This window comes from Octopus bimaculoides, chromosome 4 (assembly GCF_001194135.2).
Source record: "Octopus bimaculoides isolate UCB-OBI-ISO-001 chromosome 4, ASM119413v2, whole genome shotgun sequence".
Lineage (NCBI taxonomy): Eukaryota > Metazoa > Mollusca > Cephalopoda > Octopoda > Octopodidae > Octopus > Octopus bimaculoides.
In genome coordinates, this window is record NC_068984.1 from 130426172 (window position 1) to 130442255 (window position 16084).

At 32.8% G+C, this 16084-nt stretch overlaps 1 protein-coding gene across 5 annotated transcripts in view; it reads left to right on the top strand.

Annotated features, from left to right (window-relative positions):
* LOC106882880 (metastasis-associated protein MTA3) overlaps positions 1-16084 on the top strand; it is an 87011-nt gene that overhangs the window by 66607 nt on the left and 4320 nt on the right. The window contains exons 16-20 of one of the 5 annotated variants that reach the window (XM_052967496.1): positions 5171-5260; positions 6550-6762; positions 8191-8283; positions 11744-11817; positions 15942-16075. In XM_052967496.1, coding sequence (XP_052823456.1) covers positions 5171-5260; positions 6550-6762; positions 8191-8283; positions 11744-11817; positions 15942-16075 — 604 coding nt within the window. Of the gene's footprint in view, positions 1-5170; positions 5261-6549; positions 6763-8190; positions 8284-11743; positions 11977-15941; positions 16076-16084 lie in introns of those variants that run through there. The other 4 variants (XM_052967493.1, XM_052967492.1, XM_052967494.1 and 1 more) reach the window with 4 other exon arrangements.

Here is a 16084-nt window from a genome sequence, read left to right on the forward strand (position 1 = left end):
TATAAACACACAAAAACCGTTAGATTCACTTCAACATTTAGATTTAATTTGCCAAAATATTTTTGTCACTTTGAAACCGTGATCTGTTTGCTGACGAAATTCCATGCTGCATCTCTTGGTTTATATATATAATTATTCCTCTTGTAGATTTTTGTGATGTTTCATTTTTTGTTTTTTACATCCCTGATCCTATTTCTTCCCCTCTTCCAAATTGATATTTACTATTGACCATGCCTCCACCCATGTTCACCATTGACTGCATTCACCTCTATCCCCATCTCTATCTATCACCTAACTCTTCTTTCACTCTGTCCAATCTTTTGGACCACTTATATTCACCTTCCTGTAACTTGAGAGTATGCCCTGACACCCCCTCTTCACCGGGTCTTGTCTTGCAAGTTACTTCGGACAAGTTGCTTGTGCCTTGTAAAAAGCACTATGTGAAGCAGTGAAATCATGACAGAGCAGACATTGGAAGTTGGTGCAATCCTCTGGGTTATTGACTCCTGTTGACCTGTCCAATCCATGCCAGTTTGTAAGGAAGACATTAAACAATTGCATTGCAACATCTACTCAGAACTGCAGCAGTTACAAACATTTCATGATTTGTTATATTGTAAAACACATCGACAATACTCTTTATTATATACCAAATCGGGTCACCACTACTTATTAGGGCTACCATCTGCGTAATAGCTCAGCTGATTCTGTTTGATCTATCCCATCAATTTTACTGTTTCAACTGAAGTGTACAAATGGTGAACCATTTCCATTCACACATGAGCACACATCGATAAGTGAATTTGCTTCTTGTCTCTAGATAACCAGCAAATTTCCTTTTGTACTGTTGAATTATTTAACTCCTTCTTAATTTTGTTTCTGATTTATATCCAATGGCAACTCTTTCTGTAAGTTTGACCAAACTGAAATACTGGTTAAAAGTATTTGAATAGCAAAGAGGCGATAATTTCCAGATCATATCTTGCCCTGTGGGCATATTGTCTTGCACCCCTCTCTCTCTGTATGAAAATAACCGACAACATTACTCAGTAATCACACTTTTTATACCTCATTTTGTTTTTTTTCACTGACTTATAATAAGGCTTAAATATTTTTTGCACTATGTCCAAGAACAATCTTATTTAGATAATGGCATTTCATTTTCTTCTTGTGCCATCATATTGTTGGTGTTTCATATAGGAAAACTCAGACAGAACTTAAAAATTTAGTATTTGGGCCATAATTCTGGAAATGGGTGTGATTCTAGTATTTTCCTAAAACCCATTCTTTTTAAGGTGAAAAATGTCCGAATTTTGTCCAGCTATTCAATATACTTTTCTCATTACTATGCAATGAATGGCAGTTGTTTCATGGAGTCCATAATTTGTTCTGAAATTCCTTTGTATATTTTCTGCGTATATTTGTTATATCTGGAGCACTTTAATTGGGATAAACAAAATGAAATAGCCACTGCTTTCTATGTCATTGGGAGAAATGTTTGGTCTGGACTTTTCAAAAAAAAAAAATTATATATTAGTTGTAACTCTAGATTGTTTCTTTCTGTTGCTACCTTTTAAACAGTTATGCTTGTTAGACTTTTCACTTGCTACAACTACTGAATCTGAAGGGGTATCTATATTTTTATATATGCATATGCAAATCCAAGCAGTTTCAGGTGATTTGGTTAGCATACAACCTTCCCTAGAAAAGCTAACATAAAAAGATACCCTCTTCACCTTTTCTCTACAAAACCTTGCTAAACAATTTCCCAATCATTCATCTTAAAAAGTGTAACCCTGTGGTATTTTCTCTTAAAATCTACAGATCTAATTTATTAAAAGAATATTAATGCTATATAACTTCAATTTTGGTAAAATGGATATAAAAGTGACTTTACCCTTTTATCTCAATGTCTAATCTTTTGCTCAGAAATTATAAGGATTATCTACATTATTAATTTCATTTCATTTGCTTGTTGCATAGTTTTCTTCATTGTTTTAACATCATTACCATTGAAAATATCAATAGTAACATGTTTAGTTTTTTTCTTCTTTTTAAAATTAAGCAAGAACTGCAATAACTTCCACTTTCAACATGTGGTCTTTAGTGGTTACCTTTTGGAAACCTGTAACTTAACAGGATTTTTTGAAACTAACATTTAAATACTCATCAAAGGGTCTTGATGTCAGTTGTAAAATTGTTTCATTGAAATAAAATATTTTAAAAGAAAATATTTGTGATAAGTTCATATATAGATCCCTAAACTTACACATGAATTAAGAGGCAGATATTTAAATACTGGTTGCCTGGTCTACTACTCAACTGCAGAGTAGCATCAGTTTTTAATTAGAATTTTGAGACTGAAAGTGCACATTTTAAGCATGCATCTTCGTAGATAATACTCCAGTCCTCTTTTACTTTTCAAGTAAGCTTCTTTTATTTCACTTAATCAAAAATCAGCATTCTTTTCATTAAGATATTTGAAGGTTTTATATAGTAGTGAGGGTACTAGATTGGTGAGAGGGGTGGGGGGAATGAGGTTTTTACATCAACTTTAAAGAAATCGAAATCGAACCGAATTCAACAACTGGCACCCATGCCAACCTCTCCTTCATTGGACACCAAACTCTGCATGCTAAGACCTGTTGGGGCAAGTGAAATCGAAATCTTAATTGAACCATATTCGATGACTGGCACCTGTGCCAGTGGAGCACTAACAGAATGACAGCAGTTGTATATGATCAATTTTTTGTCACAGTGTTAGGACATCCAGCCGTAAAATCCTTGCCAAAATACTTCCTGAATGAGGTTCTACATCACTGGATGTTTAAAATTGCACCTCCTTAAAAACCAATAATTAAACCTTTTATATCATGAAATACAAATGTATCAACACTGCAATGAGAGGTTTTTATTGGTACAACAATGATTGTAGTGTATCAAGTGTATTCACAGACATTGGTCTAGAAACAGCACAAGAAGACCCCTTGTAGAACTCACTGTTTCTCACAAAGTATGACCAATACTGGAAATAGACAAGGCAACTGATGGAAAATTTCCATAACACACTTGCACTAAGTCAGAGTTTGGTCTTCAGTTGTTGTTGACTTCATGTTTTCTTTTCTGACCTATTTCCAGCTATGTTTTCATCACACCGTCATTGATTTTTTTTAATCCCCTCCCTCTCATTCAAACACATATGTATTCTGCACATATACAAATATTCAGTCATACTCCTCCCCCCTCACACACTTATATGGGTGGAGTGTATTGATTGACTTCCTGATTCTACCAAACTAAAAATAGCAAGGTCTAAAGAATGACTTCTCTGATTTTTTATTTTTATTTTTATTATCTCATTTGTAGATATATATTTATGGGAGATGATTACAGATCAGTTTCTCTGACCGGCCAGAGGATTTTGTGACTGGCTAACACAATTTCACATAGTTTCTTTATTGCTGTGGTTTTTATATTTTGTGACAACTGGGCTGTTTGGGCTGGGCAAGGTTAACTCAGTGATAATTTTTCAGCTTGACCTACAATCAGTGTTTTATTGTTAGTATTGTACAGCACATAACATTACAACCAGCATTGTACCTCCAAATTAAATTGCTGAAAAGTTCAGTCTTGTACACTCTGGTTTATAAAAACTAAAAGACGGGGTGTACTGCTATCTAGTGCATATAATATGTATGTATATATATATACACACATACACAGACATACACTAGGTCATGGTAGGTTTATTTCTTTGAATTGTTGAATTTTGTGTTTATATTTGTTACTTGATACTAAGCTACATTATTGCAATAATGTTTTCACTTATCTGAAAATATTAGATATTAACAATTGTTTGTTGGAAATGTAGAACATGTTTTTTTCTGAATTAAGTTACTTTTAAGCTGTGGCTGTCTCTCATGCAATAGTGCCAGCCTACCAACCAATTTTTAGAACCCATCTCTATATGTACTGTTGTATCTATAGCCGAGATACTCTCAAGTGACCCTGATCACCTGACTAATTGTGCACCAGCGTATAATCCAGTTCACCATCATATCTAATAGTAGCAGTTTGTGAATTTTGTGTTAGATTCAAGTCTTCTTTCAAGCATTCCCAAGGGATTTTATGCTATATGCAATATTGCTCTTTATACCCCACAGGAAGAAAGTCTTCAGTTGAGACCTCTCGAACCCAGTATGTCATGGCAGCCCAAGTTGTTAGATAGGTTACAAAATTTGTGTTTTCATCCAGTCATTCATATGGGTGCATAGTTTAAATTACCTGGGACAATTATTGATTACAGTTATTTTATGTGAATAGTTACTTTCACTTCACGTTTCATCTAACATGAAGTATAGAAACTTGCAAAAAAAAGCAAGACTTTTTTGATCCTTAAAATCTTATGCTTTTCATCTCTAATATAATGGAAATGATGACAAATGTTCAATTTTTTTATCACCTTGAATCTCTTTACTTTCTCGGTGATAATCAGTTTATACTCAGTCGCCAGAAACCAATTGTCTTTTACCTGCCCCTGAGTTCTAGTCAGCTCATTGTAACCTGTATTGTCAGTGCACTCTTTAATTGACTGTGTCAACTTATATGTATTTGGGGGCTTAGCTATCTTTCTTGCCACTATCTGCATGTCTTCCTTCAAGAGTACACAAGACTGTACTCTTTATTGTTTTGACATATTTCATTCCAGTTAGTACTCATAGAAACTAATAATCTAAAGTGGAAGAAAAGATTTTCATTTTGCTTCAGCTGTTCACCCATTGTCAAGTTATACCTAATATAACATATTGGCAATTTGCTTTTTGAACTCACTGACTGTATATTACAACCTTTGCTCCTTCACATCTCTCTCAAACTACCACACTGTACTTTTCCCAGTACATTCTCCATCAACCATCAACAATTTACACGAAGCATTTAATCAAATACACATTTAATCAAATACATTTAATCAAATCTGCTTTCTCTATTACCATACTGCCCTAGAATCTTGTGTGTATCACTCTTATGTCTAACACTTTATACATTTCCATGCTTGCAATTCACTTACAAAGATATTATTTTTATTAATGCACTGCAGTATTTGTACTCTTTTGGAATATACAATTGTACAGTGTTTGTTATCTGTTAAAACAATAATCTTCTATTGTAGCTGCCGGATTACCAATATTTCAAGATGGTTCTCAAGGACACCTCATTGATGCATTGACAGCTTCCACTGAAAAACGCACTGACAATAATGGTAAATTTTTCCTCTTTTATAAGTTCTTTTTTATGATTATAAAGTATTTGCCGACAGCAGTTGGGAACTTCCACCAACATTTTCTGGTGCAGAACATTTTTGCAGCTTTTGTATTTGCTGTAGAAATCTGCTGAAATGTAAATATTTACATCTACTGTACGTTGCTCATAATTTATTGAAAGACAAATTTCTAGCTATTCTGTCTCATTCTATGAGCAATGGATTGAAGATCAGTAGATGATTGCATATAGTTGTGCTCCTTATTAAAAGATTTACTGTCTTGATAAAGTGCCTCCCCATTAAATAGTAGTAACTGTAAATTGAATAAATTTCTGCAGAAATATACATATGTTAAAAAGAAAAAAAGAGAAAAAAAAAAGTAATCCTTGCATGAAAATAATGTTATTGATTTTATTGTAAGAAGTGGTGTAGTTTTACACAGAATACAAAATTGGTGTATCCACTTTATCTATCTCAGTATTGGGAAGGCCATATTAAAAAACTATTTACAAAGAAAAACCAGCTGACCTTTTTTTTTTTTAAATATATTTTCTAAAACAAGCAAAAAATAAAGAAAGAAAAAACTTCTTTGTTGTTTCTTGTTCAATTGAGCAACAGTGATTTAAATGTTTGTATTTTATTGAAAAAAAATTGAAACTGTTTTTCTCACTGGGGATCACAGATCCTGCAAGGAATGGCCAATTATTTGGTCAAGATTTTTACATTGTCACGAAACACCTAACAATGAACTGGTGCTTTTCTATTTTGACCAATTGTTAAACTGCCAGCATGCTAACCAAAGCTACTCTGCTTAAATAATGTTGTCTTGCTGCAACTTGTGTGCAGTAGTAATAAACCCCGGAGTCAGCAAGTTGTGCGTTCTGCAGGATTTCACCAGGTGAAGTTTTCCTCATTCATGCCTTCTTCAATGCTACTATTCTCTCAAGCAGTTGTTAGTATTTCTTATTTGCCTTGTGGTTCTTTCGACTTCCCTATTCTCACTGATCTTCCTTCTGATAGTACATAGTACAGATTCTATCATCACTGAAGAAATGGGCTCTGTTTCAATGTTTCTTGGCAACCTAGGTCTTCATTGTCTCCCACACAGTCACCCAAAATATTAGAGAAATGAACCCCCCAAATTGGAAGTTTAGGACTAGTGTTTTCTAATCTATTTACAAACTTTCCTCCACCACTACGTTTGCATGAATCCTAGATGAATAATATGATTTAATATTACACCTAATTTTCAGCTTAGTTTGTACTGATGAATAATTATTTGTTTATAGGTCAGTTGCGGTTAACAGAAGGTGGCAGCAACCGACTATCTATGAACATCAAAGCAAAAACCCCTGCAACTTTAGAGTCCATTGTCTCTCGTCTTGGAATAGATATAAAAATGGAAAAACCTTCTATGTTCTGCAGACCAGAAGGTGATCAAAGAAAGCAACCACAGAGGTTATCTTTCCCACCAGTCTCTTCACCTATGACACGCTTACCAGGTGAGAAACTTTTTGTGTCTATTGTGAGGATTGTCCATCACCAATGGAACTATACAAGTTTGCTCTTGTTTCACTTTGCGCACATGTCTGGTTGACTCCAAAATTTGCTGAATTGTTCCTGATGTAGACACAGTTTTCCCTCCCCAAAGAAACTAGAATGTCTTTTTCACTGGCATGTCAAGTCTAGCACTTCACCAGTTTAAGCATTAATAATGATTTCCAATAAAGATCCTGTGGTTGCTTGCTTAAAATGATATTTAAAAAAATTAAAGAAACACAATTTAAAAAAAAAAAAAACATGGATGAATTTTCAAAAAAAAAAAAGTAAAGAAAAAAGCAACTAGTAACTATTTTATCATAGGACCATGTTAGGGTGGGCTAACCAGATTATTTTGATTTTCCATTAACTAGTATTTATATTTAGCTATAACCCCTATCTGTGCACTCCTTCCCTTTAGTTTCATACTTTTGTCTCATCACTTAGAGGGTTTCACTTATCAACTCAATATAATTTGACTTCTCAGTTTTTAATTAAACATTTGTCAGCATCTGCCACTAATGTTACTGTTTACCCTGTTTTTTCTTTGTTGTTTTTGAAGCTGGTTTAATGGTCACTGTAATTTATCAAGCTCCTTAATTAAAGTATATTAAAGTATATTTCTTTAATGAGACTCATTGCTGTCCAAAAGCATTTTTGTTCTAGATGTCATTTGGTATCTAAGGAACAAGCTATTTTTGTGACTGCAGTAGAACATATATTACTATTTATTGCAAAATGTTTGCCTTCTGCCTTGAACAGTGCAAACTAAATATTGCATATGGAAATACTCTTTCCTTCTCATATTGGAATTAGGTACCTGTTTCCATAATTGTGTATTTGTGTGTGTATCTCTGCACTTGATGTTTCATATTTGTCAAACCTGTCTATAGAGTGATGCTTTCTTATTCTTACAAATATAAAGGTATATTTTTGTGTGTTGTAGTTGAATCTCTTACTCATCTCCTCTTTTTCTCTTTTCCCTCCTCTCTCTCTCTCTCTCTCTCTCTCTCTCTCTCTCTCTCTCTCTCTCTTTCTCTTTCATTGATATTTCAATGAAGTCTTAAGGCTTAGTGAATATTTTGCTTAGAATCTTGTCTTCTGAATTGTAACAGAACAAAGGCATGTAGTTGAGCAGCTCTGTCCTGTGACATTCTGAAGCAAGTACATAATTGTCTGCTTGTGGTGTGACAACCTAATAAAATGTAATCAACTTCATATGGGACTTTAATCAATGTGTAGCCCTGTCGCATGTATCATCTTGTTATTGCCTCACCAGACTCTTAAATGTGTTTGCTCTGATAAAGTTTTAAGCCTCAATAAATATCTTTGTTGTCTGTATAGTATAAAGTGTAAAAAGTTCACACGTTCTAATACTTCTCTGCTTCCAGAACCGAAGATGGAACCTATAGTCCCGCGAGTCTCAACAAGTCAGCCTTCCATTATGAAGAAGAGAGGATATGAACAAAGCAATGGTTTGGATGGTGAGTAAACTACTTGATCACCTCACTACAGAGATAAGAGATATTTCTATTTTTAATTAGTATTCAAAAGTGTACTCCATCTTTCTCCACCTTGTTTTTTTTTTTTGTTTTTTTTTCTTTTATCGCTATGGAATGATCCAGTAAAATTGTTTAAACTCTGACTTCAAGTGTTTTAATTTGCAGAAATTTGTGAAAATTTTTCCCTAGTTTAATTTTTCACATATTTAAATGGGCCCAAAATTGCTTGTTGATGTTAATTTGCAATTAGAATTTTTAAAACAATATAGTGAATAAAACTCACCAAACATTTTAAACCATAGTTTCCCATTCTTGTAAAAACAGAACTGTAAATATAAATCTCTAAATTAAAACAAACAACTTAAGAAATGGAGAGAAAAAGATAATACAAAACTAAAACCATAGGCATCTAAAAAAAAGCACATGTATTTTTTTAAAGATGGTGTCATTTTATCGTTTTTGTATATGATGTATCCTTGTTTATGAACCATTGTTTTGCATGAGTATAATCATTGTTTTTGGTTTCCAAACATTTGTATTGTTGGTTATTTGCTATACTTTGCATATGAACTAAAGGTTTAACAAAACCAAATCTGTTAATTTGTAAACATTACCTATTCCCTTTGCATGTTCTTTTATTTTACAACATTTCTCCTATTTAAGCAATGGAATGAACCACCACGCCTGTTACAAATTCAATTATTACTAAAAGATAATGGTTTGTTGCATTGGTTATGAAGTCCAAGATTTGTAGAGGGTGGAAATGCAAGGCTATGGCAATCATTTGTTTTTAGGCAGTGTAGTTAGCGGTTAATTAACTCTGGTTGTGAACTGGTCTTGTCAACAAATTAGTGCTACTTCATAGTAGCCAGCAATAACAAACAACAGCATTACTAGTGGTGATAGTGATATCACTATGTATAAATAAGTTGTAAAGTCCATACATTGGTTCCTGTGTTGGTGTGCAAATGTATTTACAACAGGAATTCAGGTGGAAGTTGTTAGATTCAACTTACAAGAGTAGTGTACGATACAAACAAGGTATTTTTTCAAATGTAATAATGCTGTTAGAACAGCAGAAATAATGGGTGAATTACCCATACCAGGTTTAAAAAGTTGTCAACAAACAGTCATGGGACTTGAACCCGCACCTCCCAAGACTCCAGCTGAGTGCTTTACCGTTAAGCTAAACTGCCTGCAGACATATTCATCTGCCGATTTAGACACTAAATAGCTTATTGAACAACATGACATGGCTGTTCAATAAGTTATTTAGCATCTAAATTGGTGGATGATTGTCAGCGGACAGTTTAGCTTAGCGATAAAGCACTCAGCTGGAGGCTTGGGAGATGTGGGTTCAAGTCCCATGACTGTTTGTTGACGACAACTTTCTCCACCTTGTAAGAGTAATTCACCCATTATTTCTGCTTACCATCTTGTTTGTATCTTACAAGAGTAGTGTTTTTTTATTTTTTTTTAACCTCACTCTTTAATCAACTTATTTTTACATTGTCAGTAGGTGTATGAAGTTGTTTCCATTCCTTGTTAGAAATTAGTTGTTTTGGTTGCTTATTTGTAAACAATATAATCTCTACAGCTAGTTTTCACTACTATTACTAACTTTCATTTATATCTACTGCACTAATACTAATTTTACCTAGGTACCTCACAGCATTTTATGAAAACTGTAGACTCTGCCTCATTAGAAGACTGCATGTATTTTATTCCAACATGTTATGTATTTCAAACTGTTGTTTTCATTCATACGTGTAAAACCACGCATCCTTTGGCTGAATGTATTGTCACAATAACTTTTTTTTGGTCTTTTCCAAATTCAGTACCCTTTTATAATTTTTTACTATCATTTTTTTTTTTCTTTTTACTTTTGCACACTGTCATTAATCTCTCCTCCACATGAGTGACTTCAAAGTTCTCTTAGCAAACTTTAACAAGGGTGAGGAATAGCAGTCATGAAAGAAGGCAAAAAATTAACATTAGGCCTTTGTATAAATTTATAAATACTTCAGGAGTTGGAGAAATGTAACTTTATGGGTAGTAAATCATTTCTTCTCTGCGATGTTTTTCATTCAGCTTTTATTGTTTGCTTTTTGTGTTTGTGTTTTTCTCTTCATCCGATACAGTGTCTGCTTCTCCCTCCTTCTTTCCTTGCACATATTGCTCAAGGGTTCTGTGACAGCTATCATCATGAAGTAGAACACCGTTTCTAAAATACTTTAGACTTAAATTTAAAAGAACTGCGACCTGCATTTAGTCATATGATTTAATGTTCATGTTTCGTCTTAACACATTTTGCATATTTGCTTCTCAATTACCACACTCTAAAGCTCCTTTCAACTTCTTTAAATAGTAAATTTGTTTTGTGAGCAATTTAAACAAGCAATATAGACTTTATCTATTGTGATAGTCTAATATAAATTAAAAAGTTCCTTTTATCATTATCGTCATTTAACGTCTGCTTTCCATGCTAGCATGGAAAGCAGACGTTAAACGACGATGATGATGATGATAATATATATATGATATATATTCCTCATTTTATTCCAAATTTAAGATTTTGAATATAGTAAAATAGTTGCCCTGTTAAAATCTGCCTTTTCTTTAATCTTTGATACAAAAACTAAAATTTAAAAAATGTGTGTGTGTGTGTGTGTGTGAATACAATTAAATCCTCTTCAAAGCTTACCTTGCTGTTCATTTAAACATTAATTCGATTTGCAGTCTTACAGTTGGTTGATACTCCAATTAATTTAGAATAACTTAATTTGAAGCTATTTTTAATAATTTCATTTCATTTACTGATTTATGACCATAAATAGCTCCTGCAAAAATGCTTATAAATTTTCCTTTAAAATTACTAAAGAATTTGACTAATCTATTTAAGCCTTCAGATTCACTTTAAAAATTGTAAGTTTTACCTAATATGACATTTGCAGTATTTTTTGTCTTTTCCCTTTGAATTTCTAATCAGTGCATTTGATCATTTGTATCTAAACAAGAAAAATATATAAATTATCTTGAAAATTCACAGACCAGTATCACTTGTCAGGCGTATGTTTTTCCTCTTCTCTTTTATATATTTTAACACATTCCATTGTTTTCTGTTGTTTGGTATATTTAGCATTGAAACTGTTATACTGTCACGGTTCATTAAACTGCCCCAATTATCTTGAGTAGTTTGGATTGATGCTAAATTAGCATATTGGTTCCTAGTCCTAACTGGAAATACAGGTTGTTATTGATATACTTTCTGTTCAGTTGAATCTTTGTTGTTCAAAATATATACATAGAGAGAGAAGAATAAGAGATACGAGCAGCATTTAAAACTTGTGGAAAAAACCTAATTCCTACTTAAGAATTGGAAGTACCCATACAAAAGAAAATCTTATTCAGTACATACTAGCAATTAGAATTTCTCTTTTAGGTCCTCCTGCTAAACGACAGGGCCTCGGAGTAATTCGGCAAGCAGGAAGTGTTCTTAGAACACCAGCTACAATGGTAAGCACCAGGTCATCAAAGGATTGGCTAATTCCCAGGTTTGCTGACATTTGTTGACAATATACAATGCTGCCTCATTCATTCCACTGCTCTTACTTTCTTGGTACCTGTCTTGCAGTGGCCACTTGCTGTCCCTCAATTTTCTCTTAGGCTTTTACTATACTTAAATTCACTGACTGTAATTTAAGCAAGACGAGCCATAGATCACTTCTACTGAAGCTTTGAGATATCTTTATTGCTATTAGTAGCTTTCTTTCTAAGCTACTTGGAAATGATCTGTTGCTGTTGATATTATCTGCTGGATGTTGTTCATTTAGTACATTGGATCTATTTAAACAAAACTGCTAACTCCACTTACGAATTAGATTGCCAAATGAACAAACACCCAGCCTCTTAATTTGAACATAGTGTTTTTTAAAATTTACTTTTTTTTTTTTTCTGTTGTTGGCCAAATTTTATATTTTATTAAAGAAAATATTTAAATTTTGTACTTGAACTGTTAAACATTTAATCAAAGTTACACTTCCAATGTCACCATCTCAACTCTAAGCATTGTACTATCAGTTACACTTGCTTAGGCTGAGATTAGACCTGTTGCTTTACACTTAAATGTTGAAATCAGTGCCCTGTCTCAATGATTTGATGGACTATATTTCAATGAGGGATATCATTTCTTTGGCTAACCACTGCAAACTCAGGTAATTCTACGTTTTTAGTATGCTTTTCGACTGGAACTGAAGTATATGTTTGCATACATAGTGGAGTATTCACTGTAAACAAACATTTTGGCTCCGAGGTTTTATGTTATTTAGGTATTATAGAGTTTGGTTTGGTCATCTTGTTAAGTCACTTGTCTCTGCGTGGATGAATTCCAGTGTGTTTTTATACTTCTAAATAATATAATACTTTTTTTATTTATATATATATATATTTCTCTCTCTTGCACGTCTACTTGTTAAAAATTACATTTAATATAGCTCTTACTGCAGTGTTTCAACTCCATCTTTTTCTCCTATTTCTTATCTGTTTGGCCAAACTTTGATAAATATACTCTTGGTGTGCAATCAGTAGCTGGACCTGCTTGCCAAAAAAAAGGCCTTAAAAGAGGTGCCAGAGAATTTTTGCAAGAAGAAATATTGATCTTTTTTCCCCCCCTCCCTAATATATATATATTATATATGTATGTATGTATATATATATATATATGAAATTGAACTATCTACAATCAACTCTCAATCGTCTATTTTCTGTATTGATCTTAACAAAGGCCAGATTATATTTCAGTTTCTTTCTTTACCTTTTCTTCACTAAAATATACCCCAGTCTGTTTCAATTTAATTCTAAAATAATTATAAATGTAGGTTGGTTTCATAAAACAACTATTCAGTTTCTTGTTTATTGATATAATGTGGTGTTATAATACAAAATATTTTTTATATACATATAAATCTATGTTGGAATTTTTGTCTTAAATGTACTCTAATTACAGGTAAAATGCATTCATTGAAATGTAAAATTATTAAAAATTTGTTTTTTAAATATCACCACATAAAATGTCAATATTCACCTATGATGAAAAACAAAATTGTAGTGTAGAAAAATTGTGCACTTTATTGCATTTTCAGTGTTTATAAAACAACATACAAAGGTTAAATAATGTGAAATAGTGAAATTTATCAAAATATTTGGAAATTTAAAAAGAAAAAAAGTTAATTAAATTTACACATTTATTACATGATGAAATAAGTTCAGCAAGTAAATTTTATCATCCACCTTAAAGGTGAATAAATGAAAGTTGAGTTAAATTTTTTTTTTTAATGATTGAAAACAAAGTAAATTAGTTTATAAAACTTAATATTTCTGTCCCACCCTGCGGAATACATTATTGCAAAGTCATTTTGACTTTTGGGTACTTTCAAATGGCCTTTCTCCCAACATTTTTCCATATGAATATCCTACCCTCATTTCTGTTGCTCAGAATTGCAGGTGGCTCCCACAATTCAGTACATATAATACATTTATTGACTATACATGAAATCAAGTGTCTCCACCAGCTATTACCTGGCCAGTGGTATTTCAATCTGGTTTGAACAGTCTACACAAATCATGTAGTTGGTGTTTATGTGCCATTACCATCCACTTTCTGGATAGAAAATGAATTTGCTTCATGTTTTGTCTGCTGTCATCATCAGCAAATTTTCTTTCTGCTGTTGTATTTTATCTTTTTAATTTTAATTTTTTAAAATATTCAACAACATTCCTTTTCAATCTGCAATCACTGTAGTACACACATCTGTTACAAGCTTCTCCAAGTTTCTAGAAGTTTAAAGAAAGTGAAATATCTTTTGTTATGGTATAGATGTGATGATTTCCTGGCTGCATCATTTCTAGACAATGCAGGTTTACAGTTATCTCGCTTCCCTACTCTATAGAATTTAATCCCAAATTGGTATATATATATATATATATATATATATATATATATGCTATATTGTTAGCTTGCATGGCATATATTGCTGGAAATGCATCTAGACTTTATAGCTACTCTTATTTGTTGGCTTGCAATATCACTGAAAGGCTTTTGTGCCCAAGAGTTATTTTATTCTAAATGGTATATAATAGTGACACAGCTTCAAGGTTCTTGTATGGGTCATAATGCTGCAGAGATAGATGGTGGTGTTTTGGAAATGAAAATATTAAATGAAAGATGGAAATGCTCTGACCAAATATTTAGCTTTATATTATCACCCTCTCCAAACCAAAATTCTTTTCCTTTCCTTTTACTTCTCTGTCTCCCTGTTTATTTTTTTCCAATTTTGTTGCCTCGTGCTTTGCAGCTGTTCAATAAAATCGTACTTTTAGCAAGCACACATATTTCCCTCTTCTTTTGTGTCAATATATCTGGTGGAGACCTGGCCTCACCATATATCTTTGATATTTTATCTTTCTTTGTCAGCAGCTTGTAAAATAATGTTCAGCATCTCTTAAATCAGGTTTTTGTTTTTATTTCTATGAAATCAAGTCCTGTAAGTATCTGGTTAACAACCTCTACTACTGGTGTGATAAAATGCAACCAGTCCATTAAAAAAAAAAATGTATTCCAGGAAAGAAAAAATTTTGAATTATACAACAGGTTTTGGCAGTTTTCTTTGTTTGGTATATCAGACAATGAAGAACTATGCCAAGTAGCAGAACAGATTTGTTCAACCCATGCAAATATGGAAAAATAGACTAGAGATAACGATAGTGGTTATGCAATCATGTATAGTCTCCATTCTACATAACTGTTTGGCAGCCTTCTTGGTATTTAATTTTGTTATGGGGACAAATAACTGATTTTATACAGGTTATATAATAATGTAGATATTAAAAAAAAAATGTCTTTGATATTAGAATTGTCAAAATAGATTCCGTATAAGAACAAATCTATTTAATCAGTAATATTATAAAGATGTTGCATGTTATTTTATCAAAAATCTCTTTCAGAATTTGTAAACCCTGATTGAAATAGTTTTGTTGCATTTCAAAAAACCTGGTCATATATGTGAGGTAATGGGATGCTTGTGTGGTTGATGCTACAATTTCGGAAATTCTATATGGATGAAGGATGCAGTATTAGAATTTTGGCTGACTGTGTGGCTTAATGGGGTTTTGTGATTTATATCTCCAAGCAGGTCTTGTTCTTCACACTGGGAAACTAGCATTACTACTTTCTGAAGATGAAAACCTTTTTATTTTCCTTCCCAGCCCTAATTTCACAGGAAAACTAAAATAGTCTTTGATTCCTTCACGCCTCTTTCTGAGCTTATAGTAGACTCCAGTAGATGCATTGGTAGCTGGCTATGTCATGGTTCAACCATGCCATAGCCTATTGAGTTTGTTGGATTGATTTTCATTGACTGTTACTAATTCGATAACATTGCTTAAACCCTACACATCCATTTGTCTGTTCTTTTTTGCCTCTTCTCTTTTCATCCTTTGCCTTCACAGCACATTCTTATAGAAGATTCTTTAATTGAGGTCTTATTTCAGTGTTAAAATTTGTGTCATTTTAACATGATGACAGTATTATTGTAATGGCTAAAATTAATCTCTAACTATATTGGTGGTGCTTTCTCTTTCAGCGAGGATCAGTCATAAACCGCAACAATATGAACGGCCGAAGCAAAACCTCTGGAATAAGGCCTATGAAAATGCACATGATCAGCTGGATTGATGCTCCAGATGATGTTTACTTTTTGGCCACGGATGCAACTAGGTAAACCCT